Below are 20804 nucleotides of genomic sequence, written 5' to 3' on the forward strand. Positions count from 1 at the left end.
TGTTAGTTCCCTCGAAAAAGATTAAAACGTGAGCAACTTTTCCAAGATGTGTATATGAGTGTAAGCAGTTAATAACTTAGGTTGTGCACTTCATAAGTTTATATTATAATATAGCATTAAATTTCCACTTAAATAGTTTATGTGGATCACTGTACATTGCTACTACATGTCTACAGGATTGCATAATTGTTGTTATAGTCTCTTGCTGGCCCCCATCTAGGTGTTAATTGCTATGTTTCCATCCTTCTAGTAGTTGCCATCGCTGGCTGTTTTCCTACCATGTTGATTTGTTGATGCATTTGGAACAGAATTTTATCATTTTTTCATGGAAAGAAGGTGCCCTCCCATGTCTCCCTTATTCTCTAACTTGGATTTATGGTCTATTTGCATGGCATTGTCTTGGATTCTGCATAATTTTGGAATGATTTAGATTCTAGGATTTCATATTTACTCCGGTTAGGGAGGATTCAACGTGTAATATCTTCAAAGTTTCAATATGATTTGGATCATCCATGCTAAGGATGCATACAGTACGTATGCATAAGCGAATCTAAGTTGTTTTAGCGCTACCACTTGATAGTATGTTAATTTTCTCTCTCTCTATGATATGACATAACACGATAAGTTCTGATTATTGACATTGATGCTGCCCTCGTGTTTAGTTATAAACTTGCAAAGCATCACTTCAATAATTTTAACTACTTTGTTAATATACCTTAAGCACATTAGCTGCTTAAAGCATTCATCTTCTTGTAAGTACCTCATGCAAATGCAAATGAAGTGATAAAAAATTTCACATCTAAACATAATGTTTAAGCACTTTCATTGTATGTTCTAATAATCTAATACTATTATTTGTGTAGTCCTATTACTAGCATACACATGATATATCCTCGATCTCTCCACCAAGCAATGCCAAATAAAAGATATATACTTATATTTTAATTCCATGTCATACATCTTTTAGCATACTTAACAAACTATCAATACACAAGCGCTACCACGCCATCGAAACAAGTCTCTATATTGATGTGATAAATGCTCTCATATCCTGCAGTATAGACAGGTACTATGTATCAAGATCTCTAAGGGACGTCCCAACAAAATTCGAATTGGAAATAATTCCTTGTCTCTATTATCATTGCTGATATTATTATACAATTATAAAAAAAACACGCTAAAAGGCAAGAGATTCTAGAAGAGGAGAATGAAACAAAACAAAAAGTAATAAAGCCGCACCTACGGAGCCGAAGGAGTCATCTTCTTTTTGCCAAGCTCAAACGGTCTTGCAAACCTATAAAACCCCGGAAGAAATCGCGAGCTTCCCTCGCAAATGATCCACCCGCTCCGCCCAGCAATCCCCCGCCTCCCCCGCCCGCGGCCGCGCCTGGAGCGGCGGGCCGCGCGCGGCCACTCCACCTCCGCCCCCCTCGCCGTCTCCCGTCTCCACGCCACCGCGGCGGGAGCGCGGCGCCCCCACCCGCGCGCGGTGCGCACCCTCCCCCACGTGTCCCCCTGCCTCCCGGGGGCCCCGCCTGTCACCCACCGTCCCCGGGGGTGGGCAGCCGAAAGCGACGCGTGAAGCGCTCTGCCTTGCCTGCCTGTGCCCGCCTGCCTGCTGCCCTCAGCGCTCGCCCCTCGTCACGCGCCCCCTCCACAACCCCCGATGCGATGGGTGCCCCTGCCCCTCGATAGCCGCGCCGCTCTCCTGCCCCCGTTCCCCATTTGCCTCCTCGCCCGCCTCCCTGACCTAGCGCCGCCGCCCCCTCCCTATTCGCCCCAGCGCCGCCGCCGCCGCATCGAAGGCCTCGCCGCCGCCCTGCGGCCTCCGGAGGTGGTGCCGGCGCGCGATCCGCCGCGGCGTCCGTTGGTCCGGCTTCGATTCGTCGGCGCGGGGAGGTGAGGCGGATCTCTGCCGCGCGATTCGGCGCGGTTTTTGGGCGGGTTTATGGGGGTTCTGTATGGAATTTTGTTGCGAAATGGTTTGCCGGCGGATGGAGTTCGGGGGTTAGGGCGGAGATTCGGATTTGGGCGTGTGCGGCGGATGTACTGTATGAGGCTGTCGAGTTAGTTACCGGCGGCGAGCTAGTGCTTTTTGCGAGCTCTGATGCTTCGGCTTGCGCTGTCCGGTTGGGAGTTGGCCTAGTTGTCTCTCTATGTGGAGAGAGCTAGTTCTTTGGTTAGTTTGTTTTCTGTGCTAGGGTCTAAATGCAGTGGACGCCAAAATTAGGGAGATTCAGTGCACGAGGTGAAGCATGGGGTGTCTGGACTGAAAGTAGATGCTTGTTTTGGTGATTGGCCTCTAGTGCTAGTTGTGGTGTGTTAGATAATGGTTATAACAGCTTTATCATGTCAGTCTAAAGCAACAAAACATGGAAAAATTTGTAGCATCAGTTAAGTAGTGTATCATGCAGATGATTGATGCTGGCTAGTAGTGTAAAATGATTAGGAAGGAAGGGTTTATCTGATCTTTATGGGTTTTGGCTGTTTATTGTGTTCTGTCTTCATATGTAAAGTTCCAATCACAGTAACAGTGTCATGCTAATAAATTTACATGCAACAACCAGCAAGTTCTGGCTAACCTTGTTTGTCTTTTAGCTTTTACACATTTTTTTCTATGAGATTGGTTTGCTTTGCTCATTTAATGCTACTCTGTGATTTTTTTTTTAATTTTGCATTTGCTGCTCCACAACAATACAGTCCAAAGAGAAATGTGAATTCAGCGGAACCAAAATCCCAAGTGCAAGGAATATTGTGTTGCAATATGTGACTTTTTGTGTGTTTTGAGATCACATACCACTATGGAAGTTAGTTACTTTGAACTTTTGACTTCATGAATGCTTCATTTTGACATGAGAACATCATACAATACCTTAGTAGAGTCTTTTTATCGGTTGTTCTAGTGCATCAGCCCATAATATTCTTATACTTGAATACTTGTTTAAGCTATGCTTGACCTCACGTGAGATTTGGTGCGGGTACTGTGACGGCACATGTATTAGATTACAATGTACAATGGTTAGCTCATTTATTATGGGTGGTCTCATTTGAGTTCGGCTACTAATGAAAAAAAATGCATTGCTCCTCTTTCTGATTGCAGTATGCCTCTGATACAAGTGCGCTGAAGATGAAGGAGAGGAGCTCTTTATGTGATAGCGCAGCAGATGGAAACTGGGGTTTGAAATACAAAAGGAAAAGAAGCAAGCTAACAGTTACTCCATCTAACGAAAATGAGGCTACCTCACCAACATCAGACTCTCCAAGGGGCTATGGTTCCACCAAAAAGAAGCTGAAACATGACCCTAACATTTCTCCATCTGCCAAGAAGATAAGAGGGAATGATGGGGTGAATTTCTCGCTCACTACCTGTTCATTTCTAGTTTACCTTTAGTCTTTCATGCAGATATTGTTTGATCTTTGTAGTAGGATATTATTTGACATTAATATTTTACTACTTTTTCGTGCTGTGCTACCATGTAAGTACGAGTGGAAGGCTTAAACAATGATTTAATAATGTAGCCATTATAGAAAAGATATGCTTCATGAAGCAGACGTAGTACAGTTCTGGTGAAACCCCCTGGACCATGGTTCAGGTATTTAGGACACCTTTTCATACAAGTAAGCAAGCCGAGTGAAATAGGAGCCTACATGTTTTGAGAACATATCAGGTGCAAACCAACCCCTTCGTGCAAACCGTGCAAACTTCAATCTGGGCCACCGGATCAACATCCAAGGGGCATGGGGGGATTGGATAATTTTACAATTAACTGCCCTCCTCTAATCACACTTTTGCAAATCCCCCTTCTCACTTCCCCTGCTCATCCCCTTGGATGTTGATCTGGTGGCCCAGATTGAAGTTTGCACGGTTTGCGCGAAGGGGTTGGTTTGCACCTAATATGTTCCCTTTGTTAACATGCGAACTCTCTAACACCTATTGCCTGTCATACTTGTTCTTACTAGCTCGATATGCCTGAGCTCCCATGATGCTATTTTTTTCAAGGTGCATGCCTGGCCTGCAAGTATATTGAAATGACATATCTTGGTAAATTATACACGGCCTCGGGAAATCCTTAGTAACTCCAACTGGACAAATGGTTAGGAATAATGGCTGAGCAATTCTGTCTTCCTCCAGTTTTCAGCACGAATTATTTTTTTAACTTTGAGATTTATACACTTCCTGTTTACGAACTGCTTTGTATCTGAACTCAGTTGTGTTTTTCAAGTTTGCTTATACACATTACTTTTGTTCTTCAGTATTTCTATGAGTGTGTAGTATGTGATCTTGGTGGGAATCTGCTCTGTTGTGATAGCTGTCCGCGTGTTTACCACTTGGAATGCCTCAATCCTCCTCTTAAGGTTTGTATTGACTCTGTTGTTTGATTTGAAAGTTGTACATTTTAATTATAATGAGAATACTTTAATCTCTTACATTTTTCCATCCCCAATCTAGCGTCCACCCCCTGGGAAGTGGCAATGTCCAAGATGCCGTCCAAAAAAAGGTAGCTTGAAGCTGTTAGGTAATGCAGAAGCTGACACTTCTAAACATGAAAGAACTACAAGGACGCTCACAAGCACGACATCAGATAGTCCACCTTCCCACACAAAAGTCTCTTTTAAGACCCGTAGCTCCACACAAGACAAAATTGGATCAAATGAACAAGGAAAACTGTCATCTGGTGGCACATTGAAGGGGGGTGACCCTAGTGTAAAGAAGAACGAAGGTGAGAAAAAGAAGACACTGATATTACATTTGAAGAAGCGCTCAACCAAGGAATTATCAGAGAATGTTAAACCCTCAAAGTCAGAATTTGTTGGAGAACCTTCAGAAGAGAAAATTGTGAAACATGGAAGTGTTTTGAAACTGAAGAAACATCCACCACGTACAGACTCATCTCCAAATAAATCTAAAAGCAGGAGGCAAAATAGCCAGAGAGATGGTAAAAGATCCGGTACAAAAAAGCTTAAATATTCAACATCTGATGATGATGACAGCGTTTCCTCGACAGAACCATCGACATCTCTTGATAACAGTGAATCGCCACAAAAAAGAAAACCCTCAGATGGAAAGACATCTTCATCTAGTACCAAGAAAGGGAAAAAGAAAGTGAAATTTGTTGATAAAAAGCATCCTGAGGTACTGAAGCATACACCTTGTTATGTCCTAATATTCTGCAAGTAAATAAACTCTATGTCATTTTCTCACAAAATGTTCCTAAGTAACTTCGTTTCTGCTTTGGTAGACACATTAGTATGTTATAAGTTCACATTTAACATTTCTCTGCCAAAATGTACTGTATATGCTATGTTTTTCTTCTCTCTATATAATTTTTTTTCTTCTGTTAAAGTTAACATCTTTCCTGTTTTGGTGACTTGAGTCCTTTTTTTTTTGGTTCAGTTATAGCCCTTCTTTTAGCTTAGCATAATATTTTTGTAACACTGTTAGCAGCTCAATTTTCACTCTCATTGAGCTGAGAGGATGACACTCAAGTTGGGGAAGTTTTCTGGGTTTTTCTTCATTCACACTCACAATGCCATGCCTTCCAACGGGAGGGGTGGCCACACATATATACAGCCAGCCAAGGAGCTGCTAACTGCCTAGTCTAAGATGCTCCTGCTGTCCTAGAAAAGTAGATGCTAACTGCTGCTGTCCTACTAACTGCAGCTGTCCTAGCAAACTACTCCCTCTATTCACTTTTGATAGCTATATTTCAAAAACTTAAATGTTCAAAAATGATAGCTATATTTACTATTAGCATGGGTATTGGCAATAAATAGCACTAGTTACAAGGAGTTCCTAGTTAAAACATTGGATGACCAACAAAAAAGTCTGTGGCATTTATTAGATTGATAAGCACACTTGTGGTGCCCTTGGTCATTGTGTCATATGGAAATATATCTATCAAAACTGAATGGAGGGAGTAAAAAACAGTCCAAGATGCTGTCCTCTAGGGGCAGCACAAACCCACTGCATGCTGCAGCAAAAAGGAGATGCTGCAGCCCCACAAAGACCAAGAGTACAAGATTTATTCCCTTCATTCTCCCCCTAAGCCTTGTGCGTCGTCTTGTGGGAAAGTTGGACTATCCCGGTCCTGGAGCAAAGCTCAAGGAACTTGATCCTCCCAAGGGGCTTGGTGAGCAGATCCGCAAGCTGATCCTTGGTGTTGATGTAGCTCGCCTTGATGCTCCCTTCCTCCAAGCAGCCTCGGATGAAGTGATACCTCACCCGGATGTGCTTGCTCCGTTCGTGGAAAACGGGGTTCTTCGCCAAGGCCAGAGCGGACTTGCTGTCCACCTTGAGCTCCACTGCTCCAGTGTCTCTGCCGAGTAGATCACTAAGCAGTCGAGCGAGCCAGAGCGCCTGAGTCGACGCGGTGGAGGCCGCTATGTACTCGGCCTCGCAGCTGGACAAGGCCACCACCTGTTGCTTGACCGACTGCCAGCTAATGAGGCACTCGCCGAGGAAGAAGAGGATCCCGCTCGTACTCTTGCTGGTGTCGATGTCGCCGGCGTGGTCGCTGTCGCTGTACCCGAAGAAGTGTGCCGCCCCAGGGCACCTCGGGTAGTGGAGACCGTGGTCGAGAGTCCCCGCAACATAGCGGATGATCCTCTTCACGGCCTGCTGGTGCTCCGTCGTCGGTCGCTGCATGAACCGACTGACGTAGCCGACGGAGAACGCCAAGTCCGGCCGTGTGTGGGCGAGGTAGTGGAGGCTCCCCACAAGACGCCGGTACTGAGTAGCGTCCACCTCCTCCGCCGTGCTGTCACGGCTCAGCTTCAGCCTCTCCTCCATCGGAGTGAGGGCTGGGTTGCAGTCGGTGAGCCCAGCGAGCTCGACGACGCGCTTGGCGTAGGCGGTCTGTCGGAGTGTGATCCCGGAGTCGTCCTGGTGCACCTCGATCCCCAGGTAGAAGGAGAGAGACCCCAAGTCGCTCATCTGGAAGGTGGCCTTCATCTCCTCCTTGAACACCGCCACCTCCGCATCCTTGGTGCCGGTGATCACCAAGTCGTCGATGTAGACACCCACCAGCAGGGCATTGCCTCCTTTGCCCCGCCGGTAGATGGCCGCCTCGTGCGGGCTTTGCTCGAAGCCCATCCCCTTGAGCGTGGAGTCCAGCTTGGCGTTCCACGCCCTCGGGGCCTGCCGCAAGCCATAGAGGGCCTTGCGCAGACGTAGCACCTTACCCTCCTTGCCGGGGATCGCAAACCCCGGCGGCTGGTGCACGTAGACCTCCTCCTTCAAGTCGCCGTTGAGAAACGCCGACTTAACGTCCATGTGATGGACACGCCAGCCCTCCTGGGCAGCTAGCGCAAGGAGGAGTCGCACGGACTCCATCCGTGCCACGGGAGCGAAGGCATCGTCGAAGTCGACTCCCTCCTGCTGCACGAAACCTCGTGCCACTAGGCGAGCCTTGTGCTTGACGACGGTGCCGGCCTCATCCCTCTTCAGCTTGAACACCCACTTAAGGGTGATCGCGCGGTGACCGCGAGGGAGATCAGCAAGCTCCCAAGTGCGGTTCTTCTCAACCGCGTCCATCTCCGACTGCATCGCGGCACGCCATGCTGCGTGTCCCTCGGCCTCTGCAAAAGACCGAGGCTCGCCGTCGTCGCACGCGAGGTGCAACTGCGCCTCCAGGTCGTGAGGCACCAATCCCGGCACCGGCTGATCGCCGAGAAGGTCCTCCATCGTACGGTACCGCAGCGGCTCACCGTCGTGGTACGCGTCGATGCGCTCCTCGTCGTGAGAGAGCGGAGTAGCGAACTCCACCGGGCTGTGAGCAGGTGCTGGAGTAGGCGTGCCCGGAGGAGTGGCTGTCGGTGCTGGAGTGCGCGGCGTCGCCGGCTGTGGTGGTACAGCTGAGGAACTCGGCGCAGTCGGAGTCGTAGCTGAAGGGCGTGGTGCCGCCGGTGTGGCGGGCGCCGGAGTCGGTGGAGGCTCGGGGACCGGGGTAGGCACGCTCAGCGAAGAAGAGCTGCCTACTCCCCCAGCTCCCTCGAAGTGGACGTACTCGACGGTGAAGTCGTCGTACGTCGGAGCCGAGCCGTCGTCCACCGCCTTGTCCCACGCCCATCCTCGCCCTTCGTAGAACACAACGTCGCGCGCTGTGCGCACACGCTGTGTCTCCGGGTCGAGAATGCGGTAGGCCTTCGAACCCGCCGCGTAGCCGATGAACACTCCCGGAGTGCTCCTGTCGCCGAGTTTGCCGATGTGGCCAAGCTCCTTGGCGAACGCGAGGCAGCCGAAGACTCGCAGGTGGGAGACCGCCGGCTTGCGCCCATGCCAAGCCTTATACGACGTCATGCCGTCGAGTGCCTTGGTGGGCGAGCGGTTGAGGATGTAGACGGGTGTCACCACCGCCTCTCCCCAGAAGACAGTCGGCATCCCCCTCTGCTTGAGGAGGGCCCGGGCCATCCCCACAACCGTCTGGTTGCGCCGCTCGACGACGCCGATCTGCTGCGGGCTGTACGGCGCGGAGTAGTGGCGCTGGATGCCCTCATCCGCGCAGTACGCCGTGAACTCGGCCGCCGTGAACTCGCCGCCGTTGTCGGTGCGCAGCACGTGCAACTTGCGGCCGCTCTCCGCCTCCGCAGCAGCCTGAGCACGCCTGATGGCGTCCGCAGCCTCTCCCTTGCTGCCGAGGATCATCACCCACATGAAGCGGGAGAGGTCGTCGACGAGCAGCAGGAAGTAGCGCCGTCCTCCTGGTGTGACCGGTGTCACCGGGCCACACAAGTCCCCATGTACGAGCTCGAGCCGCTCCTTGGCTCGGAAGCTCGCCTGCTGGGGGAAGGAGTGCCGCCTCTGCTTCGTCAGCACGCAGACGTCGCAGAGCTGCTCCACGTGGTCGAGGCACGGGAGGCCTCGCACCATCTCCTTGGCGCCGAGCCGCTTCAGGGCCTCAAAGTGGAGGTGCCCAAAGCGCTCGTGCCACTGCCATGCCTCGTCGTGCCTGCGAGCTGCAAGACAAAGAGGCTGGGCCACCCCGACATGGAGGATGTAGAGGCGGTTCTTCCCTCGAACCACCCTGGCGAGAAGCTGGCGACGGTGGTCCCAGATGCGGAGGACCCCGCTGTCGATCACCACGCGGGAGCCGCTCTCATCGAGCTGCCCAAGGCTGATGATGGAGTTCCGCAGCGCCGGGATGTAGTAGACTCCGGTGAGCATCCGGTGCTCTCCGGACTTGGCGGTGAAGATCACGGAGCCCACGCCCTTGATCTCAACGGCGGAGGAGTCCCCGAACCTGACGGAGCCACCTACGTCGGCGTCCAGGTCGGAGAAGAACTCCCGCCGCCCGGTCATGTGGTGCGTGGCGCCGGAGTCGAGGTACCAGCCATCGACCCTGTCGTCGTCGGAGCCGTTGCCGAGGAGAACTCGGGCACGCGGCTCGTCGAGGTGGAGTAGAGCGGTGACAGGCGGTGCCGCCGGCTGCGGCTCCATGTCCCCGTGGAGTAGGAACAGAGCCGGCTCGTCATCCGGCTGGGCCTCCGCGACGTGGGCTTGGCCCCCACGCCTCCGCTGCGGGCAGTCCCTGGCCCAGTGGCCGGGCCTGCCACAGTTGTGGCAGGCGTCGTCTCGTGCCGCCTTGGGCCTGTCAGCGGCGCCGCCCTGAGCATCTCCGCGGGCGCCACCCTCGGCGCGCCCTCGTGCCCCGGCTTGGGCACCTCCGCGCCCCTTTCGCGGCCACCAGTCGAGGAAGAGGGCTCCCCCCTCCTCCTGTCACCGCGCCGAGCCTCCCACTGCTCCTGAGTGAGGTGGAGCTTCCCACCGATGGAGATGCCTCCCGAGGGAGGCTGTGGCTCGTCGCTGTCGACGACCTTGAGGCGACCTATCGCCTCCTCGATCGTCATGGTGGAGAGGTCTAGCAGAGACTCGATCGAGCGAGCGGTCTGCCTGTACCTCTCGGGGACGCAGCGGAAGAGCTTCTCGACGGCTCTCTCCTCGTCGTAGGTGTCGTCGCCGAACTGCACCACCTTCTGCAGTAGAGTGTTGAGATGGAGGGCGAAGTCATCAACATCCTCACCTGGCTTGAAGGCCAGGTTCTCCCACTCCTTGCGAAGTGCCTGGAGAGTGGTCTTGCGGGCGCGGTCGCTGCCGATACGTGCCGCAGCGATGGAGTCCCAGGCCTCCTTGGCAGTTCGCTTCTTGGAAAGCGTGAACTGCATCTCGGGCGGGGCTGCTGCGATGAGAGCATCCAGCGCCCGTCGATCCTCATCGTAGTGGACATCGCCGTACCGGACTGCCTCCCACATATGCCGCACTTGGAGCTTCACCTCCATGATTGCGGCCCACTCAACGTAGTTGGTCTTGGTGAGGGTGGGCCACCCACCACCGGGACCGACGTCCCTGACCACCGCCTGGAGGCCGTGGTAGCCGGGGGCGCCACCGCGCGCACCCCAGCCAGGAGCTCCGCCACCGCCCTGCGCGCCACCGCCAGGGGCGCCGCCTCCGCCGCCGGGCGCGCGGCCCCCTGGGCCGCTGCCGGGCGCGCGGCCCCCTGGGCCGTCGCCGGGCGCGCCGCCGGGCGCGCGGGCCCCTGGACCGCCGCCGGGCGCGCCGCCGTCCAGGCCGCCGCCGCCGGGGTGGACTGCTGCCCACCGCGCGGTCCGCTCCCGCGCTCTCTCCCTCTCCAACTCCTCAAGGTCCTCGTCGGCGGTGGCGTCGCCGGCGATGGAGCCGCTGAGGCTGCCGCGCAAGGTCTCAACCTCGACCTCCGCCGCACGCGCTGCATCCTCCGCCGCCTCTGCTTCCACCTCCGCCCTGGCCGCCGCCAGCTCCGCTGCAGCCAGCCTGGCCGCCCTCGCCGCTGCTGCAGCGGCTTGTGCCGTCGCTCGCCTGCGCTCCTCTGCCGCGGCGAGCTCGGCATCTCGCTGACGCCGTGCGCTCGAGGCGACCGAGCGCTGAGACGGTGCGTCTGACATGGCGCGCCTCCAGGGGGCTGCTGCGTGGAGAAGACGCAGCCTCAGACGAGCTGCCGCTCGTCTGCTCGGGTGAGGAAGGTGGAGTAGAGGGTGCAGCAGGTGCTGCTGCGCTAGCCGCTGCTGCTGCTCTAGCTGCTGCTGTGCTAGCTGCTGCTTGGGAGGGAGAAGTGCAGGAAATGTCTAACCTACAGGAAAGTACGGCTCGGATACCAGATGTTAGCAGCTCAATTTTCACTCTCATTGAGCTGAGAGGATGACACTCAAGTTGGGGAAGTTTTCTGGGTTTTTCTTCATTCACACTCACAATGCCATGCCTTCCAACGGGAGGGGTGGCCACACATATATACAGCCAGCCAAGGAGCTGCTAACTGCCTAGTCTAAGATGCTCCTGCTGTCCTAGAAAAGTAGATGCTAACTGCTGTTGTCCTACTAACTGCAGCTGTCCTAGCAAACTAAAAAACAGTCCAAGATGCTGTCCTCTAAGGGCAGTACAAACCCACTGCATGCTGCAGCAAAAAGGAGATGCTGCAGCCCCACAAAGACCAAGAGTACAAGACTTATTCCCTTCAAATAAACTCTATGTCATTTTCTCACAAAATGTTCCTAAGTAACTTCGTTTCTGCTTTGGTAGACACATTAGTATGTTATAAGTTCACATTTGACATTTCTCTGCCAAAATGTACTGTATATGCTATGTTTTTCTTCTCTCTATATAATTTTTTTTCTTCTGTTAAAGTTAACATCTTTCCTGTTTTGGTGACTTGAGTCCTTTTTTTTTTGGTTCAGTTATAGCCCTTCTTTTAGCTTAGCATAATATTTTTGTAACACAAATATATCATAGGATGATTTATACTTGTAAACATTGTGCAGGAGCAGGGCGTGGTAGAAGGCAAAATAACAACTCCTCAGGAGGATCAGCAGGTTGGTTATGACAGTTCTCTACTTGCAGATATCAGTTGTGCTATCTGCACATTATCTATATGCTCAACATTACAACTTCATACAATCAGTTTTAGTTTTCCTTTGTTTTGTCCTATTATTTGTGTCATGTAATCTGAATATCGTAATACGTTACCCTTTACTTAGGTTGATCGCATCCTGGGCTGCCGGCTTCAAATGGATGATATGGTTCCTTGTGCTTTCGGTGGACCAGAAAGTAGCCATGACATTTCTAATATATCTCATGATGGAACCCGGTCTTCTAGCAATGGTACAGCGGAGGATGTATGTGCTGATGAATCGGCAAATCATGATGATGAAGATCATCCGCACAATTTAGAAAAGCAAAAGGAAAGAAACAGTAAATCCTGTGAAAATAAGGAGCCACTAAAGCAAGAACAAGTCACGAAGACAGGATCAGGACGTTCAGCTGATCAAACCAATATAATAAGAGATGACCAAGTGGTCAGAGAAGATGTTTCAGCTTCAATAAATGGTGAAGATGAGACAACATCTGATTTACCAGAAGAAAAGGATGATACCAAACTTCCAGTTTCGGGAGCTGATACAATGGTCCAGACCAAGAAAGAGCATACAGCTGAAAGTAAGTTGCATGGAAAAATAGAAGAAATATCTGGAAGGGGCTACAGTGGTGTTGGATATGAGTTCTTGATCAAATGGGTTGGAAAATCAAATATCCACAACAGCTGGGTTTCTGAATCTGAGGTAAAAGTATTAGCAAAAAGGAAACTAGAAAATTACAAAGCAAAGTATGGAACGAGTCTGATAAACATTTGTAAGGAACAGTGGTGCCAGCCACAACGAGTTATTGCTCTTCGTACTTCCTTAGATGATGTAGAAGAAGCTTTAATCAAATGGTGTGGTCTTCCTTATGATGATTGCACTTGGGAAAGATTAGATGAACCTACCGTGATGAAATATAGCCATTTGGTCACCCAGTTCAAAAATTTTGAGTGCCAGGCTTTGGATAAAGATGTGGCAGATAATAATGCAAATGCAAGGAACCGACTGGATCTCAATGTGTTGGTTGATCAGCCAAAAGAACTTCAAGGAGGCATGCTCTTCCCTCATCAACTGGAAGCATTGAACTGGCTACGAAAATGCTGGTACAAGTCAAAAAATGTTATTCTTGCTGATGAGATGGGTCTTGGAAAGACAGTGTCAGCTTGTGCTTTTCTATCATCCCTGTGCTGTGAATTTAAGGTTAATTTGCCATGTCTTGTCTTGGTTCCTCTTTCTACAATGCCCAATTGGATGGCTGAATTTGCATCTTGGGCTCCTCATTTGAATGTTGTGGAGTATCATGGTTCTGCACGGTCAAGATCCATCATTCGCCAATATGAGTGGCATGCGGGTGATGCAAGTCAGATAGGTAAATCCAAGAGGCCGTACAAGTTCAATGTTTTGCTCACCACTTACGAAATGGTGCTTGTTGACGCTGCATATCTGCGATCTGTCTCATGGGAAGTTCTTATTGTTGATGAGGGACATCGTCTGAAGAATTCTAGCAGCAAACTCTTTAGTTTACTCAATTCATTTTCATTTCAGCACAGGGTTTTGTTGACCGGAACTCCCTTACAGAACAACATTGGTGAAATGTATAACCTATTGAACTTCTTACAACCTACTTCTTTTCCTTCTCTTTCATCATTTGAGGAGAAGTTTAATGACCTTACAACAGCAGAAAAAGTAGAGGAGCTGAAGAAACTCGTAGCTCCTCATATGCTTCGGAGGTTGAAAAAAGATGCAATGCAAAATATCCCTCCAAAGACGGAGCGAATGGTGCCTGTTGAATTGACATCAATCCAGGCTGAATACTACCGTGCTATGCTTACAAAGAACTATCAAGTATTGCGCAACATTGGGAAAGGCGGTGCTCATCAGTCTTTGCTGAACATAGTAATGCAGCTTAGGAAAGTCTGCAACCATCCATATCTTATTCCTGGAACTGAACCGGAATCTGGTACACCAGAGTTTCTGCATGAAATGCGCATAAAGGCCTCAGCAAAGCTAACCTTATTGCACTCTATGCTTAAAATATTACACAAGGATGGTCATCGTGTCCTTATTTTTTCTCAGATGACAAAACTTCTTGACATCCTTGAAGATTACCTAACTTTAGAGTTCGGTCCTAAAACATTCGAAAGAGTTGATGGTTCGGTGTCTGTGGCAGAGCGCCAGGCAGCGATTGTTCGTTTTAATCAGGATAAGACACGTTTTGTCTTCTTGCTTTCTACACGGTCTTGTGGACTTGGCATTAATTTGGCCACTGCAGATACAGTTATCATATATGATTCAGATTTCAATCCACATGCTGATATACAGGCAATGAATAGGGCGCACAGGATTGGACAATCGAACAGACTTCTGGTTTACAGGCTTGTAGTACGTGCTAGTGTTGAAGAGCGTATCTTGCAACTTGCCAAGAAGAAATTGATGCTTGATCAACTTTTTGTCAACAAATCAGAATCACAGAAAGAAGTGGAAGATATCATTCGCTGGGGAACAGAGGAACTCTTCAGAACTAGTGACAATGCAGATGGTAAAGATAACAGTGAAGCTTCGGGTGCTGTAGCTGATGTTGAATTTAAGCATAGAAGAAGAACCGGTGGCCTAGGCGACGTTTATGAGGACAAATGTATTGATGGCTCTGCCAAGCTTGTTTGGGATGAAAATGCTATCATGAAGCTGCTTGATAGATCAAACCTTCCGTCAACAGTTGCTGAAAGTACTGATGGGGACTTGGACAGTGATATGCTTGGTACTGTGAAGGTAATTTGATCTGTGTGCTTTCTCCTATAAAAATGGCGATTATGTATGCAATTGCATTTCGTAAATTATGGTATAAGAATATGTACGTCTCTGTGTGTCAAAATTATTGTTGAAATTATAGATTCTGTTGTCGGTATTCTGTTGCAAAGTCTCTCCACAAAAGTTTGGATCTTTAGTTCTTGGCACCGTAACTAGCACATATTTACATTTCCTGGTCTCCCAGTTGCTGCCTGTGTGCTAAGAGATGCATTCTGCCACACCAGTTTATCCTGCCCAGACATCCACCTAGGTCCACCTGGTTGCTGATTAGATGCTAGGCTGCTACCTGAAGAGTGCCTAGGGGAGCACTTCCATTATCCCTTTTTTAGGGTGATGTAGATTTTACTTTGAGCTATTGATAGCATGTTTCTGGAGATGTTCCTAATACTTTTCTCTTTACTTGCCTCTGTTAAGCAGTCAATAGATTGGAATGATGAGCTGAATGATGACCCTGGAACCAATGAGGATATTCCAAATATCGATAATGACGGGTGCGAGCAGGCATCTGAATCAAAGCAAGGTGCTGCTTCTCGTGCAGAAGAAAACGAATGGGACAAACTTTTACGTGTCAGGTACTCTGCAGTAATGTACAAACTTGTATTTCTTGTTTTGAAGAGTCCATAATTCAGAGGGTTAAGTAGGTGTCAGGTGATGATCTTATCGATGTACTGAAAACTTTTACCTCATTTTTAAAAGCATACCTTCACTTGATTCTCCTTGCTCTCCGTATTTAGTTTATAGTTTATAATCTATCAAGTGAGCAATAAAAAATTACTTAGAAATAGCCAGAAAGGACAATAAAATTGCAAGAACGCATACTCCAATGCTGGCATGCACGCACAATAGAAAATTCAATGTTGCAGCTTATCAACTTTTATGCTTTATGCCATCACAGTGGAGCCAAACTTTGTGTCATTGCTTATTAGGGGAAACAAATGCTCATACATGCGCCATTCCTTATTTAGGGTGGAAATTGCACCTCAAATTTTGTAGTTGTACTGAGTGAACTGGATTTTGGTGCCCGTATGAGCTCATTCAATCCTAGGAAGCCTTTTGCAGTGAGAATCTATCTGCTTATATATAATTGGTTGAGTCAAGGAAAGGCCTAGGTAGTCTAGTTACTCCAATGATTGGTGTGCTTGCTTAGTGCTCTCTTTCTATTGCTCGCATTTTGACCGTGGTGATTGTCTGATTGATTATAGATACTAAAATAATATTATTTCAGATGGGAGCAATATCAAATTGAGGAGGAGGCATCTCTTGGTCGAGGCAAACGTTTAAGGAAGGCTGTTTCTTACAGGGAAACGTTTGCAGCACTTCCTAATGAAGCTTTAAGTGAGGTACATTTGTGTTACACTGACCTTTTTGTGCGTATTTATTCAGTTCTCATCAGGGAGCAAAGATGCTTCATTTACCACTTCGCTATTAACTATATGAAAAATATATGACTAGTAAAAATCATATAGATCGGTCCTAGCTAGTGAATACTCCCTCTGTTTTCAAATAGATTGCACTTTGACCAGGGACATTTCGTATTTGGGCTATGAATTGAAAAAAATGCCCTCACCATAATACTATAAATGCGCACAATCACTCCCTCTGGTTGCAAATAAAGCCATTTAAGCCACAAGATCTTGTCTGTAAATGTGTTGTCATACAATGTCCATGTTCATTTCACTCCATTCTTCATCAATGCTGTGACTGATATATTTATGGTGAATGGGAATGTGTAGGTGCAAATAAGTCAGCGATCTTGTAAGTTTTTAACTCAAACATGTCGCCAAACTTGATTTCTGTGTGTATTGGTGCCTTGGGCTGGTGTAGAATGTTATCCGGGCGACCATGTGGAGCTTACTAGTTAGTAGGCTTCCATATAAATGCTGCTCTAGGAATGAATTTAGAGAAAGAGTAATCTAATTACTTGAATGTTTATGCTTTCCTCAATATCTCATATGGCTACATATACTTGAGTTGTGTCCTGAGTATTTTGCACATTGCATAGATGTTTGTCTGCATTATCACTTTTCTTTTGCTGCTGCCCTTTCATGCTTATCTTCCCACTGTTTATGTTATTATGCAACAATTTGCTGATATTGGTATGCAGGACTCTGATGAGGGAGAGGAACCAAAGAGAGAATATACTGCAGCTGGACTGGCGTTAAAGGAAAAATAGTATGCCCTCCTCCCCACTCTTTCCCTTGCTTTCTGTCACACTGCAGGGTTGGTCATATGCTACCTTGCACAGGTGCAATTTTAATCTTCAGGCACTGATCTACCTATGCTTTTTACAGTGGAAGGCTCCGAGCTAGACAAAAGGAAAGGATTGCTCAGCGGCACATAATCAAGAACTATGCTGATGATAAACTTGAAGAGTTTATGACGCCATATGACTCCATTGCTAATGAACATGCCGAAAATCCTTTGATAATAGTAGAAGACCCAAATTCTTCACAGCTATCTGGGGCTAAACGTTTCATTGAATCAACTGCAGAAATGAGGCAATCCTCAAAGAAATCAAAGAGATATGCTGAAGTCCCTCAAGATCTTTATGCCAGAATTCCTGGTAATGCTGCTTCATCAAAACACCACTCAAAGGGCGCAGATGTCTTCAACCCAGGGGCCCCAAATCACTTGCTGCCTGTACTTGGTCTTTGTGCTTTAAATGCTGATCAGGTGATCTCAAACAAAAACTCAATTAGTGGGGCGAGCATAAAAGAGCATAAAAAGCCTAGTGGCGACGTAGCCAACAAACCACTGTCAACTGCTGCTGACCATTCTAGTGAGCATAGAAATGAAGCTCAATCAGTTTCTGATAAGGCCATCTTTCCTGGTGCATCTGAGGAGGCTTTGAGAAGGCTAAATAACATCATTCCAGATAGTTATTTTCCCTTCACTCGTGTATGTCCTCTTATCTGTTTTGGCATTGTCAATTGTTTTGGAACTTAGTCTACTGAATTATTCAATTAATCAGTTCTTGCTTTATCATTCCTCACATTTGATTAGTTCCTCACTTCATATTTTTACATGCCAAAAGTTTAAAATTAGTTCCTCACTTTCATATATACAACATAGCTCTGGTTTTGATATTTGATTTTATAGATATAGTGTTAACAGTGTGAAGAAATCATTCTCGAGAGGAGTGTACCATTTTTTTAGTTAAGAGCAGCATTAAGGAGCATGAAAAATAACATTTGTTCTCATGTGCAGATTCCTCCTATGTCAGGGAAGGGGGTTGATCCTGTTGAAAATTCTGGACCTTCTGTTGCTTCATTTCAAGGGAAGCTGGGTCTTCCGAACTTTGGTCTGGATGACAACATTCCACTTAAGCATATGAAGTCTATACCTGATATGCTTCCCAACCTGTCACTAGGTGCTCAGAAGGATTATATTCATAATTCTGTCCCTGAGTTACCAGACAGTTCATTGTTACCGAACTTCATGGCAGATATTGCTGGTACTTTGAAGCAAAAGTCATTTATGTCTGGCTTGCTTCCAGGGCTGGGTCTAAGCGGAACGCAACCAATCCATTCAGTCATGCCTGATAATCACAAGAAGGTATTGGACAATATAATGATGCGTGCTCAATATGCCTCAAACAAATTCTTGAAGAAGAGATCAAAACTAGATTATTGGTCAGAAGATGAACTTGACGCTCTGTGGATAGGAGTCCGTAGGCATGGAAGGGGTAATTGGGATGCCATGCTTAGAGATCCAAAGCTAAAGTTTCTGAACAACAGAACTAGTGGAGAACTGACCTCAAGATGGATTTTGGAGGAGCAGAAACTTTTAGAGGAACCAATGTCTACAGCAACTAGACGTCCCAGCTCTACACCATTTCCTGGAATATCGGATGCAATGATGTCCCGGGCAATGAATGAAAGTAATTTCTCAAAACTGAGGATGGAGCAACCTAAGTTACAGTCCCACTTAACTGATATTCAACTAGGGTCCAGTGATATCCTGTCCAGACTTCCTCATGTTGAAGCTGCTAATTACATGAACTCAGGTGAGGGTGGCCCAGGTCCGATACCATGGCAGGATTTCAAGCATAGATCAGGTTATGGTGGGGATTTTCCTGGCAGTGCATTTGACAAGTTGGAGAAGCCTGATATTGGGTTGATCCCACCATTTATGCCAAATCCTTTTATGAATGATAGCATTGGTTCGCTGCCCATAAACAGAAAAAACAATAGTACCATTCTGCCAAACGAAATTGGACCAAGTTCTCATGAGAGCATTCCCCTTCATGGTGTTTCAGATGGGCAGATCAACTTACTTCATGAGATGCAGCGTCGTGCGAGGTTAGGCAAACAGCCCATGGAGATGAATCTCAACCGCACAGACCACTCAAATCCCCAGTTTGATAATACTAGCGACCTCGGAGGTTTGAAATCAAACAAGTTACCTCATTGGCTTCAGGATGCTGTACGTGCTCCTTCATCTAAGCCACATGAACGTGAGCTACCTGCATCTGTTTCAGCAATTGCTCAATCTGCTTGCCTTCTTCTTGGAGAACAAGAACCGACAATACCTCCATTCCTGATACCGGGAACCCCTCTTTCTCGCCCAAAGGACCCAAGGATTAATTCAAAGAAGAGGAAACTACGCAAGCTTCAGCAATCATCCTCCAATGTAGAGCATTGCAAAACTGAATCTGGCCAAGGTGATCTTGATGCAATTCCCACACCCCCATCCATTGAAGCTTCGCCTGCCCCTCCTACTGTTGATTGCAATGATGGTGCCCCATCACTCTTGAAGTCTTTGTCATCATCTTCCGCTAGCAGTCAGGGTAAAGATGAGGCGCCTCCCACATTTGAAGAATCACACCCAAACGTGGAAAGTTCAGATGCCATTGAGGCCACCTGTACATCGAAGTCAGAGGTTCCTGAAATTAGTTGTCAGACAACTGGATTCTCTCTGGTAGATGACAAGGTTAGCCAATCTCATGGATCACCAATAAAAGATATTAGTGACACTGCAGCCAGAATGCCTGAATCAGATAATTCAGCTCCACTGGCATCTGAAATGCAAGTTGTGGGTGACACTCCTGGTACGAGCAGCAGCAGAGCAGCTGACTTGTCCGTACCATCTGATAACAATGATTTGAAACAGAACAATCCACTTGGCAATGCTGGGAGCAACATGAGCCTAGAGGAGCCAATGGAGAAACCGGCTCCTCTTGAGGAGACCAGGGACTCGAATGCATCACATCCTGCTTCGGCTCAAACAGTCGATGAAGACAGAGTGGAGGAAATCACCTCAGATGAGCATTAGGCTCGTGCTATTAGCACGATATTCGTTTCTCTTACGTTCAACAGAACGCTGGGATTTTCCCTCTCCCAATGTTTCCTGTGTGGATGATCTCGTGTTGTGTAATGCTGTAGGGCAGATAGAGCAAAAATCCAACGCCTAGTCGTTAGCAGTAGTAGTTGGGCGCTGGTCCGGCTGGAGCAACTCTCGGAAACCTGTATACAAGAAATGTATATTTTTGCTAACTTGGTGTTGGGTGTGTAGACTGTAGACCGCTATTCATTTATTTATGCGTATATGGCTTAGTAAAGTAGGTTGTCTGTCGAGCGCAGTGGCTGTAAAACGCGATGTTATTGCCTTGCCTGAGAGCGGCCTTAAAAATGGGGCTCATGTTCCTCGGCAGTTACTCTGAAACTGCATTCGAGATCAGATGCTTTCATAGTTCGCCTGGTGCGTCGGTGCCAGTAAAAGTGGTCACAACTCACAATGCAACTTCTTTCGTTAACATCTTGTTTTTTGCTTCTCTCACGACACAACATGCACAGAGCGTCTGTTCTTGATTAGTTGCAGAAATTCCAAGCTTTGACACATTCAAAATTGGACTCCAGTTCCGCAGTTTCACTTCAGTGTTCAGCCTTCACGCTCTTCACTGCACGAGCTTCATTCACCGTAGCTGGAGGTAGAAGGCGATCTCACCCTGCACCTCGCGGAGCTTGTGTCGGCGTGGCGCACCCCAATGAACTTTGAAGCACCGGCATATGCAGCAAGGGGCGAAGCTAGACGAGAAAGCCGTTAGCAAGGGCATATGTAGCAAGGGGTGAAGCTAGACAAGAAGCACCGAAATACGCTGGGATCAGCCACATGAA

At 48.1% G+C, this 20804-nt stretch overlaps 1 protein-coding gene across 2 annotated transcripts; it reads left to right on the forward strand.

Annotated features, from left to right (window-relative positions):
* Positions 1-1522: 1522 nt before the first annotated feature.
* On the forward strand, positions 1523-20367 carry LOC120688456 (protein CHROMATIN REMODELING 4-like). 2 transcript variants are annotated; one of them, XM_039970792.1, is made up of 11 exons: positions 1523-1899; positions 3101-3346; positions 4255-4356; positions 4451-5134; positions 11788-11838; positions 12004-14649; positions 15106-15260; positions 15914-16028; positions 16793-16860; positions 16980-17586; positions 17896-20367. In XM_039970792.1, exons 2-11 carry the CDS (start codon positions 3128-3130, stop codon positions 19960-19962), a joined length of 6714 nt encoding a protein of 2237 aa, XP_039826726.1. In that variant the 5' UTR covers positions 1523-1899; positions 3101-3127; the 3' UTR covers positions 19963-20367. The 2 variants fall into 2 exon arrangements, with proteins under 2 accessions (XP_039826726.1, XP_039826732.1); XM_039970798.1 differs by having other exon boundaries at positions 11794-11838.
* Positions 20368-20804: the final 437 nt, after the last annotated feature.

Source organism: Panicum virgatum, chromosome 2K (assembly GCF_016808335.1).
Source record: "Panicum virgatum strain AP13 chromosome 2K, P.virgatum_v5, whole genome shotgun sequence".
NCBI lineage: Eukaryota > Viridiplantae > Streptophyta > Magnoliopsida > Poales > Poaceae > Panicum > Panicum virgatum.

Coding starts and splice junctions, on each gene's coding strand:
- LOC120688456 (XM_039970792.1), top strand. CDS start 3,128: ATGAAGGAGAGGAGCTCTTTATGTGATAGCGCAGCAGATGGAAACTGG. Junction 11,839..12,003: donor CTCCTCAGGAGGATCAGCAG/GTTGGTTATGAC, acceptor CCCTTTACTTAG/GTTGATCGCATCCTGGGCTG. Junction 16,861..16,979: donor CTGGCGTTAAAGGAAAAATA/GTATGCCCTCCT, acceptor TGCTTTTTACAG/TGGAAGGCTCCGAGCTAGAC.